At 53.6% G+C, this 16,807-nt stretch overlaps 1 protein-coding gene across 1 annotated transcript in view; it reads right to left on the reverse strand.

Annotated features, from left to right (window-relative positions):
- Window positions 1–16,807, reverse strand: part of babam2 (BRISC and BRCA1 A complex member 2) — a 95,416-nt gene that overhangs the window by 11,586 nt on the left and 67,023 nt on the right. Inside the window, 1 exon segment of the mRNA XM_064303401.1 lies at window positions 10,549–10,658. Coding sequence (XP_064159471.1) covers window positions 10,549–10,658 — 110 coding nt within the window.

A 16,807-nucleotide genomic window follows, 5' to 3' on the forward strand; every position in this document is an offset into this window, starting at 1 on the left:
GATCCCCCACCACAAGGACGTAGATATCTCAATTCAGCTTTTGGGGGGGTGGGGTGGGCGGAGGGGGAGACAACAAACAGGAAATTTGCTTTCGGATTTTTCTGGGGTGGACGCTAACAGTAACCCACAATACAGCATGATAATATCGAGCGGGGGGGGGGGGGGACGGACCATTTGATGTTCGCTTTCCTTAAGGCAAAACCGAGAGGCAATATTCTGTGTGAGTGTGTGTTCGTAATAATAATAAGTATAATTATAAACAAGAATAAAATAATAAATAACAGCGTAATGATTCCCTGAAGCTGACGTGCCGTCGAGCTGGCAGGGTGACTCACGCCGCGCGCTCACTCCGCCGTTTCCCCCTCCTCGTTAAGAGGCCTTTTTTCAGTCCATTACTCCCCGCGTATTATTCCCCGCGCTTCAATCAGGAAGTCGCCGTTAGCGTTAGCGACGAGGCGCTCAGTAACCCGGGTTTTAGCCGCGCTCGGTATTCTGGGCCGGGGCCGGGGCAGGGGTAGGGGGGGCGGGGAGGGGACAGGGGGTCCTGGCAGCGCCGCTCAAAGCACCACGGCCGAAGGAGGGGTTTTTCGCAGAGCTTAGGACCGTGCTGAGGGTCGCCACGGTTACCGCCGCGTCGGTCGGCTCAAAGCCGCTCGGCGCTGTTAGCATTTAGCGTTTGGCTTCTCCTACGCCGTCTGCGTGTTCAGCTTAGCAGGAGCCATTAAAGTTAAGGACACACACACACACACACACACACACACACACACACAAGGCCTCAGGGCAAATCAGCACAGCCGGGATTCAAACCCGCAACCTCCCGTCGGAGAGAAAGCCGAGTTCGGGAGAGATCTCCCGCTGACACACCATCTGAAAGGCGACTGATGTTTCTGCGTGAAGCCTTGCCAGGGAGGTTTCCCCCGAGTCAGTAACGACCCTGGAGAATCTCGAGTCTGCAGGAAGACAGCCCTCCCCACAATCCTCTACCTGTACTCTCCCAACATCAAATAAAAAAGATAAAGATAAAAATACTCAAGCAGAATAAACAAGCCTGATACCTGCCAGACAACAGGAAATTAAACTGGTTTGAAAAAAAAAAAAAAAAACTCCAAAAAGAGTGAGGTGCTGAAGATCAGGAGACTCATCCTCCTACTGACCCAAGCCCCGACCACAGGTGGGAGGGGCTTAGCGATGACATCATAATCACATGTGGTCAGCTGATGGGTTGCACTGGGCTCAGCTGTCAGAGCAGTGGTGAGATTTTCCAGGAAGGTGTCCGATTGGGCAACACCTCTGCTGGAAAATGGCGTGGAACTGGGGCCTGCCGTTGCTACGGTAACTCCAGTGGGTGGGGTGGGGGGGACGAAGGGGGAGGGGGGGGGGGGGGCGTAGTCTTGGAAGCGAACAGCAGATGCGGATCAATTCACTCAAACGAGCCTGACTCACTGGCAGATCTCATTAATATGGAGTCCAGTGCGAAGAAGTGGCGATCTTTTCCGCAACAACAGCAACCCCCCCCCCGTATGTACGTCCCGGTGACTCACAGACCGCATCTACGTACAGTAATAACACCGGGCTTCCATTAGACCGCTTCATTTCCGCGCACAGCCCCGCGCCGTTCCAGTATTCAGAAGAACAACGTCGGTTCCAATCCTAACAACGTAAAACAGATGGAGGTGTGATATGGTGAAATCCTGTCTTGATGAGACGCTGCAGCCTACTGGTGCGTTCCTGCTTCCAAGTTATCTGGCTTTCCCTGGGGGAAAAAACCCACCGTATAGCAGAAGAGGTCTACCACTGCACATCATAAGCACCGTTAGATGTACCTTTCGCCTGTGTATTCACCCACAAGCTCTCCACAGGTAACCCATGGCTAAGACATGGCTCCACATGTATGTGTGTGTGTGCGTGATGTGTGATGTTGGTGTGGATGATATCATGCATTGTGTGTGTGGGATGGGGTGTGTGTCGGGATGTTGGTGGTGTGTGTGAGGAGGATGTGTGTGTGTGAAGGTGGTGTCGTGTGTGTGTGTGTGTGTGAGGAGTGTGTGGGTGTGTGTACGTGTGTGTGTGTGTGAGTGTGTGTGTGTGAATGGAGTGTATGATTCCTATGCGTGTGTCAGCTTTCAGCACCATCAGTCCAGACAGCTGTTAGCTGGTGGAGCAGCGCACACACACACACACACACACACACACACACACTCACACACACACACACACACACACTCACACACACACACACACACCACACACACACACACATCACACACACACACATCACACCACCACACACACACCACACACTCACACACCACACACACACCACACATCACACACACACACACACACTCACACACACTACACACTCACACTCACACACACACACACTCACACTCCACCCACATCACACACACTCACACACCACTCACACTCCACACTCACACCACACCACACACACACACACACCTCACCACACTCACACTCCCCACACTCACACTCACACACACACTCCTCACACACACACACACACACTCTCTCACACACACACACACACCACACACTCTCACACTCACACACACACACACACTCTCTCTCGCACACACACACACACACACACACACAGAGCTTTTTCCAGACGCTTCAGACGGACACGTGTCCCAGCGCGGTCTGGCCGTCGACTCACGGAACCGCCCCGACCAAACTCCAGAAGACGCTTGTCAACGCCTACAAAGGCCCAACGTCAAACCACCGCGCCCCGATAAAACCGCCGTCTCAGTCACCCCACCCAAATGAGAAATCAAAGCGTGCGATCCAGCGATAGGGATCGATCACACAGACAGATATCGTAGCGCCTGACAGGCTCGAGAGCAGCATCCGAGAATGGAGCTCTCTCTTCCAGGGCACCAAAGAGTGATCATTGGTCCTCAGAACAACGCGCTGAATGAGGACATTGTTCGTGTCAGCAGTGTCAGCACATCCAAGGGTTCAATAACGAGAATTGCCACCAAGCAGGAGCATCCGACCTTAATAATCCCAAACAACACACAACACACACACATACACACACACACACACACACATGTACACACACACAAACACACAAGCAGACACACACACACAAACACACACACACAGTCAAGGCAACACCACCAAGCCAAATCTTAAGCAAACAAGGAAACAGGGGACAAATTCAGAAAGGCCTGCTTTTGAACAACTCTACATCTAATCAAGAAATGAGCTGGAACGACAGCTAGAAAAAGACAAGAGTCTGACAAACCCAGACATTCGAAACATTTATGAGGCAAGCGGCTTGTTGCACCGCAACAATTAAAACATAAAACAGGTCGTTCAGGAATAATTTGAAACTCCGCCAGATTGAGGCACCTCAGCAGGCAGCGGTGCTGTGATCCCAATGAATCAGACCAGCGCCGATAAACACAGGCTCCCCGTCTGAAAAAGCCACCCTATCAGTGGGACTTCTGGTGAAGTGGAAGGTAGGCCGCAGTTTCCCGATTGTGTCAGTAAGGGCGAGTTTGGCCCCTCCCACGCTCTCGCTTGCAGAGGCGGGCTGTGGTTTCCGCGCGCACCGCGTTCGCTCAGCGGCGCCCCGCGGTGGCTGGCCGTGGCCCGAGAGCTGCATTGTGGGTAATCTCAGTGCTGGAGTGGGTTTCCGTCAGCACTGGGAGCGGCGTCCAATGGGGAAGTTACAACAAACGAACCGCACCGACCAAAACTGTTCATCGGCCCGCCAGACCACTCCAAACGTAACCGCAAACCGTTCAGTGTTTGTCCTTCACTAGGAACCCGAGAGAAAAATAAAATAAAATGAGCTGGTCCAACCTGAACAAGGTTGGGGTGTAAATACCATTTCAAATCAGTCAGCTCAGGTAATGAACTGAAAATTAAATTCTTGAACTGAAACCTCTCGAGCATTGTTCCAACTCATGAACCGAATCTCAGCGCATTTCCTCAACTGAAAATGCCACTGACCCCCAGCCTTGAATCGACCACTTTGAACCGAAGGATTTTTGGAATGTATTCTCTCTCCCTAAATTCCGAGTCAGGCTTCTAGAACTCCACTGCTTTCAATTTTCCAGCAGCGATTGTGACATCAGCATTAGAACGTTCAGTTAAGAGCATTCTAATTCTAAACACATGACTGTAACCGCACGCCTCACAGGGTTAAATAACGCTAGCAGTGGCAGGTAGCGCGCCGCGGGGCTAAGCGTTAGCCGGCAGCCCCCCCGCGAGAGCAACAGCCTCAGGCCCTCGACCTTGCTCTCCAAAGCCATCGTCCCCGTTGCCAAGGAGACGCATTCGTCCCCCCCAGCACGGCAGCGGGGGGACGCTGGTTGGCGTTCCCGTGCAAACGCAACAGGAAACGCGCCTCAGTTTGGGGTCGGCCGCACCGCGCACGGGCAGAACATTCCGGAAGGGGCTGACGAAAGAGCGCCGGGGCGTAGGCTTGCGTCAGCAGCGCCCCGCCCCGCCCCCTCTCCCCCTACTTCCACAGAAAGAGCCGCTATCGAGGCACGCCATAAACGGAAGGCAAACAGAGCCCTCGATGCCAGGGCCTGGGAACGCCCGCGCCGTGCCACGCCATGCCCTGCCCTGCCCGCGCGGGTCCAGAGATCTCCTTACAGAGAAATTCCGGGGAAGGCAAACCGGCGCGTTCCGAAGAACGCAGGGCCCCAGTCCCCCCCCATAATCAGATTCCTTTCCGCTGTGGACACCGTCGCGCGCTGGGAAGTGACTAACGGGCTCCTCGCACAGAAGCGCGTTGTTCCTGGAGTGTTTGTGTAGCGCGTGAGTCACCCGGCGGCACGGACAGCGGGGGACAAAGCGCAGGTGAAAGTAAACAGCAGATAGCTGAGGTTGCGGGGTTGAATCCACACTGGGACTTGCTGGGAAGTGTTTTTTTTTTATTTTTTATAAGCAAACAATCCCCAGGAAGCCCACATCCTTTTCACACCAAGCTGTAAATCCTGCGATCGCCAATTTTAGAGAGCCAACCTTTCCGGGCAGGGAAAAAAAGGTGAGAAAAGGGGGTAAAGCAGGTAGAATGAACACGGTCTCTGACGCTGAGAGGCACTGTGTGCGTACACAACACTGCTGATGCTTTCATTTCTCCTCCAATCTGAACACAGAAAAGATCACAGGATTGTTTTGAGGACCACCTGACCTTTCAGCCCAATCCAGGCTCATCCTTTCCGCCTCCTGTCCACGGAATCGGCAGCTCTGAGTCAAGCCTGGTCTTCAACCACCCAAAGGTCTCTGGCTGTAGTTCTACTGGGCGTAGCTCAGAAAACACTGAGCGGTTCTCCTTGTTTTTGGGGAGGCAGTTGGCCATAAAAGTGGGGGTAAGGCCTGACATTCACAGAGTGGTTTACAGCTGGCTTCCATCGCCATTCTCTCAAGGTGCCACACAAGAGCACTGGCGAGGACCCCACGGCTGTCCCAGCTGCCTGCACAGAAAGACGCAGCGCTTCGCTCTGCAGCTCCGCACACTCACACAGTGACCCATCTGAGGACCCCCCCACAAACTCCACCCACTGGCCTGTTGTGACACATGGGCATGCTGACCCCCCCCCCCACCCCCCACCCCCAAGAGGAAGTGGCAGAGATTAATTGCAGTGTGACTCAGGTAGAGGATGCGGATATGGGAGTGGGGGTATGTGGGGGGGGGGCGGTCAGAGACAGCGTGAGAACGGACCAGAGCTGGGAGGTCAAGCAGGGCACCCCCACCATGTGTGACGCTCATTAGAGCTCGGGGGGGGGGGCAGCGGGGTGTGAACGTGGCTTCCAGAGGGATGGGACGCCTAAACCGGAGACCCCTGGCCCCTCCCTCTGAGCCGCACCGCCCCGCCCCGCCCCGCCTCGCTCTCCCCGGGACAGCCAGCGCAGAATTCGAGGACACAAGAACACCCACAGAGGCGGCCCGCTGAGGAGGAGCGGGCTGAACGTTCTCCGCTTCCTGGGGGGGGGTCTGTCGACGCCCACGCGGAAGCTTTATGTAACGGCGAAGTTTGCGCGCGCGAACGCGACGTCGACTGGGGAGGAACGCGTGGGAAAGATCTGGGGGGTAGGGGAGCGGAAGACGAGCAGAGCGCTTTTTGCGCCGACGCCCCCAAAAGATTTATTCAGTTCAAAAAGTTTGGGCGACAAAAAAGCTTCAGGCGGAATAAATCAGTTCAACTGCGAACAACTCCAGGACAGCCGTGATAAAACATCCGGACCTTCGCACGGGCACAGCCCTCATCTCTCCCAGGAGCATCCGCGGCAAGAACCGTCCCAGACGAGGGCGCGCCTCTTCAAGCTCACCGTGACGCCGAGGAGGAACCGGCGTCTCGCGGGAGGGACGGCGCTCGCAACGGGACGCGCCCCAAGGCAGCTGACGCCAGCAGGAGCCGGCTCGGCGGGATCTGGCCAGCCGCGCGTTCGAACGTCGTTCGGCGCGGAAAGACGCGGACCGGCATCTGCAGCGGGCGCGCTTCTCTCTTTAGTCCCCATACTCCCTCTCATCTCCTCCTCCCTCTCTCTCTCTCTCTCTCTCTCCCTCCCTCTCTCCTCTCTCTCTCTCTCCTCTCCTCCCTCTCTCTCTCTCCTCTCCCTCTCCTCTCTCTCTCTATCCCTCATCTCTCCTCCTCTCCTCTCCTCTCTCTCCTCCTCTCTCTCTGAGCGCGGAGGCCCGGGGGAACGCGGAGGAAAGGCCGTGCCGGAGGAGGCCGGGGGAATTCTGCCCATCTGTTTGGCCGGCCTCCAGAGCTCCAGAGCAGGGACAGTTACTGCATCTGGGGCTCCGGCAGCCAAACACAGAACAGAACAGAGAGAGAAACACAGCGGGACCCTCCAGGGGTGTGCTCTCACACGCACGCACATACACACACACACACACGCACACGCACGCACGCACGCACTCACTCACACGCATGCGTGCGCACACACACACACACACGCGCGTGCGCACACCCACCCACCCACCCACACACACACACACACACACACACGCACGCTCCCACACACACACTCTCTCTCACACACTCACGCACACGCATGCGTGCGAACACACACTCACTCACATGTACACGCGCGCACACATATTGTAACACACACACGTACACCCTACCACAAATATTCACACACATTCACCCGACCCCTCCACAATTTCCATCACTCTCATGTCCCTACACACACACACATATTCTGACACACACACATGTACACTCTCACACAGCCTCTCTCACACTCACACACATACACACACTCACATGCTGTGGATAAATGGTGGGGGGGGGCTCGTGGTGGGGTGGGCTAAGATTGGGGGTGGGGGGTTTGTGTGGGGTTCTTGATTCTCGCTTCACTGTCCGGTTCCCGTGTGTCCCGATGTCCTCACGGGACCTAGCTGCTGCCATGTCAGTCCGTCCCCCCCCCCCCCCTCCCCTCCGGGTCTAGCCGCTTGGAGCCATGTTCTGTCCAATCCTTTCTTCCTCTGGGAGGTGGGGGGGTGGGGGGGGCTCGAACCTCGCTGTGGTCACTCCAGCAGCAAGCACACGGCCAAGGTCAGATGCACCCCCCAGTGCATCATGGAACTGCCATGCCCCTTGGGTGAGGTAGATAGAAACTGAAGTGGCCACAGAGAGAGAGAGAGGGAGAGATGGAGAGAGGGCACGTTTCCCGTTTCTCCTTGTAGCTGGGCGAGGGTATTGAGGCTGGCAGCGTTTAAAAACAGCCACCCAGAGGCTGGCACTGCCAGGCCCTGTCCATCTCCGTAGTGTGACAGCTCATCTGGAGTCTCCCCCCCACCCCCCCACTGCCCTCCCCCCCGAGAGGTAACCTTGAGACTGCGCTCCCAACGGAACATCGTCCACATCCGCATGTTCCAGTTCCACAAGCGTCCTTTGTTCTTCGAACAAAAAAAAAAAAAAAAAAGGAACACTAAATTTGATGCCAGCGCAGTTTAAAAAGTATTTTAAATACCATCTTTAATTAATTAGATTTTGCAGGATGATTTTGTTCAGCGAAAATGAGAACAGGGACAGCGCTCAGTGTTCCCTGAAGGAAGAGTTTGTTCTGTGACCTGAACTCCTCCTGACGGGGCGAGCGGGGCGAGAGGGGAGGGCGGTCTCTGTTTGTTTGCGTGCGCGAGCGAGCTGCTTCCTGCGGAACGCTACGGAGCGGCGCCGAACGTAAAAATCACCATCGCCTTCCGCCTGGACTAGGCTGTTCGCCGAAGAGCGTTTTTTAACGAGAATTCCCCCAAAAAATTCAGAACAGTCCTCGGGGTGTGATTGTATTAAGAGGCTGCTTTGGCTCCAGATGTTTGTTTGTTTGTCCAAAAGAAACAGTTTCACACAAGACAGCCGGGACGGCACCCGGAAACTGACGCGGAATTAACCAATGAGAACGGCGAACGAGAGGCCTCTTCCGATTGGCTGACAGAGTGGTAAACAGTTCAACGAACCGAACCCCAACCCTAATGTACCACAGGCTTAAGTGGGTGGAGGGGAACTGTCGAAAATGCACTTCTGCGTGTGCGGCAAAGAGCCCGCGTATGTGATTAGCAGTGAGAGCGTTTGAGCTACCAGAAACCCGCCAGGAAGCTCAGAGACAGAGAGAGAGAGAGGGAGAGGGAGAGAGAGAGAGAGAGAGGGGGAGAGATAGAGAGAGGGAGAGAGAGAGCGTGGGTGAACGAGTTCAGCCTGGATGAGGACTTCATCTCCCCATCATGTGAACAGGTCATCTCATGATGGTATTTTTAGATGTTTGAGTTGGGGGAGGGACGAGGGGGAGGGGGAGGGGGGACGGGGGTAGAAAATAACCTGTCAGTGTGAATATTCCCACATCTGTGCACAGGAGAGAGGGAGGGGGGGGGAAGAGAGAGAAAGGGGGGAGGGAGAGAGGGCATAGGAGACGGAGAGGGTGGTGCTGCACGCCCCTAACCTGGTGCGACGGGGCGTGCTCCCATAAATAAACATCATGCAGGATTATTCGAGAGGCAAAACTGGGGGGAGGGGGTCTGGGTGTGCAGGCTGACAGGTGAAGCCCCCCCCAACCCACCTCCACCCCCCCGGAACTGCACACCTGACACCCCCGCAACCAACATGAGTAGCAGCACACACGTATGAACACGCACATACATATGACTACATCGCTGTAATGCACAAGCACATACACCAACACGCATGCATCACTCAACACACTCGCATGAATGAATCCGCAAAGGCACGTCAACACCCTCGCATTAACATACACACATGAATATACATGCATCAACATAAACGCGTCAACAAACACGTCATTACACGCATATCAACAAACACGCTTCAACAAACATGCATAAACTGCACACACACACGGACACAGACAAAAACACACCCACATGCACACATCACACACACACACACACAGGTACAGACTGCGCCTGCAGAAGAACAGGCCCAAAGCTTATTCAAATACAACAATACACAGGACACTGTCCCCACAAAGCTTATTCAAATACAACAAATACACAGGACACTGTCCCCACAAAGCTTATTCAAATACAACAAACACACAGGACACTGTCCCCACAAAGCTTATTCAAATACAAAATCATTCTAAAATGAGTCGGCTGAACTTGTGGCAGGAACCGCACGTTACGATATAGCAAACATAGATTTATTTTCGTCGGACGGCGAGAATGCATGGAACATTTTTTTCTTTCTTTCCATAAAAATTTAACTCCTTTTTTTAAAGATGCAAAACGATGACTAACGGCAAAGCCAGACGAAAACGCTTTAGGAAACGTTGAGCAAGTTCTCGATTCTGTTCATTTTTGGGGAAGCAGGCGGCAGAAGGGGGAAGTCGGTCGGATAATCGAGTCCAGCGGTTGGTTGGGCGGGTCCTTTGAGGAACGCGCCACACAAGGTCCTCCTCAGACCGTACGAGTTGCTGTCCGACCCGAGGACTGCGCACCACCTCCCAGCCACCAAGCCACAGGGGCAGCGTGGTGCGGCTACTTTTCCTGAAGGCTGACCTTGCATTGCAGCTTCCATCCAACTCAATTCCATTTTATATGAATAGCACTCTCTACAGGGGACACTGTCGCAAATGACGCTTCACAGAGAACACGCAAAAAAAAGGAAAAGTTTTTTTTTGCAAAAACCAGGCCTGACACCCCCCAACAAAGGTGAGCATAAGAATCCCCCTGTGTGCCAGGGGTTCGATTCTCCACCATGACACTTTCTGTACTGAGATCCCATCTCTATCTGTAACCATCTCCGCATACCCCCCCCCCCCTTCTGAATAAAGTGGAAAAATGAAGGCAGTCTGTCCACACCCATTTTAAAAATAAAATAAAATGGTTTTTAACAGCTAAATATGTGTAAGGGGTCCGACAGTAAAATGTACAAACAGGCAACGTACGCAGGACACTCGTCGCCATGGCAGCACGGCTGAATGGATGATGGATGGGTGAGGACAGGGAGGCGGGACGCCATGTTAAAGTGTACAGAGCTGGGCACGTGCAGGGACTGGGCTGGACTCTGGGAGGGGCGGAGGGTCTGGACTTACTGCTCGATGCTGGGGGACAGGTAGAGTTTGGGGAACACCTGGGTGGCCTCCGCATCCTCAAAGCTGACGGACAGAAGGGCCACGTCCTCCCCCGGGTCCAAGGCTGTGTCCTGTAAGACAGACAGACAGACAGAGAGGCAGTTAGAGTTAGCACACCTGGTACTGTGGATTTCAGATTTCACATGGGAGGGGAAGAGACACGGAGAGAGACTCAAACAAAGAGTGGACAGAAGAAGAGAAGAGGGTGAAACAGCCAGTGAGGAGAGAAAAGACTATGTGATTATCGCTCAGAGCGCAGGGAGGGATAGAAACAGAAGCAGAAAATGAACAGGGCTCCACTGATAAAAGCTGTCAGATTCAATTAAAATCTGTTTTACATGGACTGTATTTATCTGTGGGAATTCACAAATATGATATGATAATAAAGTAATGAAATCATACATTCAAAATGAGGTTCTGGCTCTAATGGTCCAACAGCAGCTGTAATATTGGATAAAGATGACCATGTTCGACATCAGCAATTACCCTCAGCCTTTACACTCAACTTACCTCACATACCTAAGGTATACCCAACCATTACCTCAACTGTTACCCTCAGCCATTAGCCTAAGGTAGTACCCTAACCCATAACCCTCAGCCTTTACCCTCAACCGTTACTCTCAGCCATTACCCTAAGGTAGTACCCTAACCCATTACCCTCAGCCATTACCCTAAGGTAGTACCCTAACCCATTACCCTCAGCCATTACCCTAAGGTAGTACCCTAACCCATAACCCTCAGCCTTTACCCTAAGGTAGTACCCTAACCCATTACCCTCAGCATCTAAGTAGTACCCTAACTGTTACCCTCAGCTGTTACCCTCAGCTATTACCCCATGCCCCAGACAGTCTGCTCTACAGAAGGCCCTGCCCGGGTTGCTCTGTTTGGGGGGGGGGGCGACTTCTTACACGGACAGCAAATGGCAGTTACGTTACGGAGGGGAACTGTTTGTGAACAGGTAACCATGACGACAGAGATGGCAGCCCGTTCTGTCCTCCCGGGGGGCTCATTCCGTTCCCTCCCCCCGCACCCGACATTCCAGAACATCGGCGAAGGGAACGCTCCTCGGGAACGTGTTTCGGGAACATCGACAAAGGGAACGCGCTTGGGGAACGTGGGCGGTGGGACCCCAAGCGTGGGCGTTAACCGAATATCTCTCGGCCGATCGGAGCTCACCCATCCGCGCTAATCGCCAGCCCCGCCACGGAAGCGCTTACGCGCGTTAGCGACGCAGCGCTACCAGCCAGCGACGACGGCGGCCGAGATGGTTGCCGCGGTTTCCAGATGGGACACAATAAGGTCAGTTATGGAGAGCCATAATATCGTCTCCGCCCACGATGACACAAATTAGTCAACTCAACCCCCCCCCCCCCTAAACAGCAGCAGCTCCGCGTGACCCACCCCAGCAGGAAGACTCCCGCCATCTTTCAGCACACATCCAACATTGCAGGGTGTCAAATGGAAATGGCCCCAAACTCGACCAAAAAAATGAAAACGGAAAAGAAAAAATGGGGGGGGGGGGGGGGAAGGGGGCCAAAAATTTCAGCCAATAATTCCATCGGGGCCTGGGTCCGGAGTTCTGACCGCTGCTCCGCACGACTGTCCCAAATTCCACACGGGGGACCGAAGCACAAAGTGACAGCTCGCTCTCGCAAAGAGCCTCATTTAGCCGCTCCAAACCGCCAGCGGAACACCCGCCAACTCAGCCAAAAAAAGCTCTGGACCCATACGCTGACAGGGCAATAACTGCAACAGGGCAATGAAACAAACAAACAACAACATAAAAACAATACTGAAGAGTGAAATCGTTCAGTCGCCAAGTGAAACCGCAAACAGCCCTGAGTATATTTTTATGTTTCAGTTACACTGAAGACTTTTTTTCCCATTCAAATTTCCTTGATATTTCCCGGCACCGCTGCAATAAAGCAAGAATCATAAACGAGCAATGCCAAGCACAGGGCCGCCCAACCCTGTTCCTGGAGATCTACCATCCTGTGGGCTTTCAGTTCAACCCTAATCTGGCACACCTGACCCAATAATTAGCAGCTCAGTGAGATCTCCAGCTGTTGAGTGAGGTGTTGCTTTGTTAGGCTTGGAGTGAAAACCTATAGGACGGCAGATCTCCAGGTACAGGGTTGGGCAGCCCTGCGCTAGCTGTTGAGTAAGGTGTGCTTAGTTAGGGTCGGAGTGTAAACCTACGGGACGGCAGATCTGCCGAAGCAGGGTTGGGCAGCCCTGGTTTAACAACTACGAAGCTCCACACATTAATGATACGCAGTGAAACATGAAAGTGTGTATCAGCAGAACTAACGCCACTCTCTGCCCCTCTCTCACCCTGAGCTCGGACGAGAGCAGAGTCGGCGCCGCTCGTTACACGCGTCCGCTGGCGTGGCGGTTCCTCTTGGGGGGCTGCACGCCGGAGTCGGGCTGGGGACGGGAGCGGGGCGTGGGAAAGGCGGAGTCACGGTAAACAACAGTGAGCCGCTGTGGCAGGGCCCACGAGAAACAGGCAAAAAGAAAAGGAGGGAAGCAGGGAGGGGAAAAACAATAAAGTGACTGCACTTCTCTTTCTACTTCTGCAGACAGTGACTTCCTCCTGCAGAACAGCCCAGGTCACATGACCCCACCTGAGGCTCTCCGATGCACTAATGATTAGCAGAGCGGTCAGTGTTAGCGCTGATATCCCCCCCACCCCCCCACTCCCCCACCCCCGTTAAATCTGCTTATGGTGCAAATGTCAGGGCATCGGCTCTGGGTGTTTCCTGGGCGTGTTTCAGCCACGCTGGGGGTGGAGCTGAATTTGGACTTGGGGAGGGGCGCCAGGCCATTTGGGGGCCCTTTGGAGTGGAGAGGTGAAGATCCCTAACTTCTAAACTTCTAAAGGCATTACCCCAACTGACAAATCCTACGGGGACATAGATCCAAAGTATGACATTGAAAAGAGAGGGAAAAAAAAAAGCTGCTTCGCTTTCTACAGCAGTTACAGGCTTGGTCGTCAAGCAGAGACTGATAATGTGTTGTGATGCTCTTGCGGTTTACAGTGGACACGCACACACACACACACACACACACACACACACACACACACACACACACACACACACACACACACACACACACACACACACATATATATGCACCCCCTCTCACACACACACACACACACACACACGCACCCCTCTCTCTCTCACACACACACACACACATATGCACACCTCTCTCTCTCTCTCTCTCTCACACACACACACACACACACACACACACACACACACACATATGCACACCCTCTCTCTCACACACACACACACACATATGCACACCCTCTCTCTCTCTCTCACGCACGCACACACACACACACACACACACACACACAGATTCGGGGGTGGGGGAGGGGGTGGCAGAGTGCTCTCTGGGAAAAGGTCAAAGGCCTGGGGGAGCCCATTAGAGAGCGATATGGAAGATGTCCTTTCACATCCACCACCGAAACCCTGAGCCGGCTTTGAGCCCTCCACCCCCAGGAACCCAGCAGAAGAGGGGGATTGTGGGACAGGTGGAGTCCTAGCCAGTGGGGGGGGAACCGCGGCACATCTCCTCCGAGGAGAACGTCACCGGCACCAACAAAAAGCAACGGGACGCTTCTACCCCCAAAATCACACAGCCGCTAACTGCTCTACCCCCAAAATCACACAGCCGCTAACTGCTCTACCCCCCAAAATCACACAGCCGCTAACTGCTCTACCCCCCAAAATCACACAGCCGCTAACTGCTCTACCCCCCAAAATCACACAGCCGCTAACTGCTCTACCCCCCAAAATCACACAGCCGCTAACTGCTCTACCCCCCAAAATCACACAGCCGCTAACTGCTCTACCCCCCAAAATCACACAGCCGCTAACTGCTCTACCCCCAAAATCACACAGCCGCTAAGCTCTCTACCCCCAAAATCACACAGCCGCTAACTGCTCTACCCCAAAATCACACAGCCGCTAACTGCTCTACCCCCAAAATCACACAGCCGCTAACTGCTCTACCCCCAAAATCACACAGCCGCTAACTGCTCTACCCCCAAAATCACACAGCCGCTAACTGCTCTACCCCCAAAATCACACAGCCGCTAACTGCTCTACCCCCAAAATCACACAGCCGCTAACTGCTCTACCCCCCAAAATCACACAGCCGCTAACTGCTCTACCCCCAAAATCACACAGCCGCTAACTGCTTCTACCCCCAAAATCACACAGCCGCTAACTGCTCTACCCCCAAAATCACACAGCCGCTAACTGCTTCTACCCCCAAAATCACACAGCCGCTAACTGCTCTACCCCCCAAAATCACACAGCCGCTAACTGCTCTACCCCCAAAATCACACAGCCGCTAACTGCTCTACCCCCCAAAATCACACAGCCGCTAACTGCTCTACCCCCAAAATCACACAGCCGCTAACTGCTCTACCCCCCAAAATCACACAGCCGCTAACTGCTCTACCCCCCAAAATCACACAGCCGCTAACTGCAGCGGGATACAATAAACAACATATAAAGCTCACAAAAAGTTCACTTTTTACATGTAGAAGCCCAGAGGGTAAATATGGGGGGGGGGGGGGGAAATACACCGAGGATTGAACAGCGAGGGGCACGGCACAGGAGAAAGATGGCAGGGAGAGAGCGGGGCTCTCCAGGGGTACAGGGCTCATCCAGGGGTACAGGTTTCCCACAGGGGTACGGAGCTTCTCAGCGGTACGGGCCGGAGCGAAGCTTAACGAAGGCCCTCGCGGGATTGGGCGCATTAGTGACCTTGGCTGGAGGAGGAACGGGCGAATGGGAGGTAGCTAAGGCGCTTCGGAGCCTGTGATTCAGTCTCGAGCGGGGGTAAGGGGAGTGTCCCCCGGAGTCAGGGCCTGGTGTGACCCCGCCCCAAACCGCCCTGCGGCCCCCCTCCAGCAGGGACGCGGCGTGGAGATATGACAGCTGTCCCCCGATCAGAGGACGTCCTCAACCCCACTGCACAACACAAATACACAGACACACACACAGACACACAAATACACAGACACACACACACACAAATACTCATACACACCCAGTCACACTCACACACACACACACCCAGACACACACATACACACACACAAATCAACCGAAGGAGACAGCAGGAAGGTAGAGGTGACTTCATCTTGCCTCATTAAAATGTCTCCAAATGTCAGGCTGACAAGATCGGGCAGGCGAGAGATGCAAGGCTGCTTACGCAATTCAGAGATGCCCTGTGAGCTCTAAACACACACACACACACACACACACACACACACGCGCACGCGCACGCGCACGCGCACACGCACGCGCACACACACACACACACACACACACACACCATTACTAAACACACACACCTACACACACACACACACACACCTACACACACACACCATTACAAAACACACACACACACACACACACACACACACACCATTACTACACACACACCTACACACACACACACACACCATTACAAAACACACACACACACACACCACACAAAACACACACACACAAACACACACACCATTACAAAACACACGTGCACACACACACACACACACACACACACACACACCATTACAACACACAGCGCACACACACACACCATTACAAAACACACACACACACACACAAACACACACACCATTACAACACACACACACACACACACCATTACAAAACACACACACAAACACACACAACACACACCAAACAAACACACACACATACAAAACACACACACACCACACATTAAAAACACGCGAACACACACACCACTACAAAACACACGCACACACACACACACACCAACACAAAACACACACCATTACAAAACACACACACACACACACCATACAAACAAGATGCGCACACACACAAGTGCACACACACACACCACCTCACACCACCTACAACACACACGTGCGCACAGCGTGCATTAAGGTTTCTGCGAACGTGACATGGCACCCAAGTTTGTAGGTGCATTAGTCAATCTGACTTTCTGTTTTAAACCTACATGCTCAAAAAAACAAATAAAAACACTACTAAAGGAAAATGACATTGGACTAAGCTCTCTTAGTCCTTCCGACAACCTGCACTCTTGACCCTTCCCAGCATGCACCGCTCATTCAGCTTAAATACATCACTTCGGGGCTTGGAAACGGAGATTAGTTTTTATCACTTTG

This window comes from Anguilla rostrata, chromosome 1 (assembly GCF_018555375.3).
Source record: "Anguilla rostrata isolate EN2019 chromosome 1, ASM1855537v3, whole genome shotgun sequence".
In the NCBI taxonomy this organism is placed as follows: domain Eukaryota; kingdom Metazoa; phylum Chordata; class Actinopteri; order Anguilliformes; family Anguillidae; genus Anguilla; species Anguilla rostrata.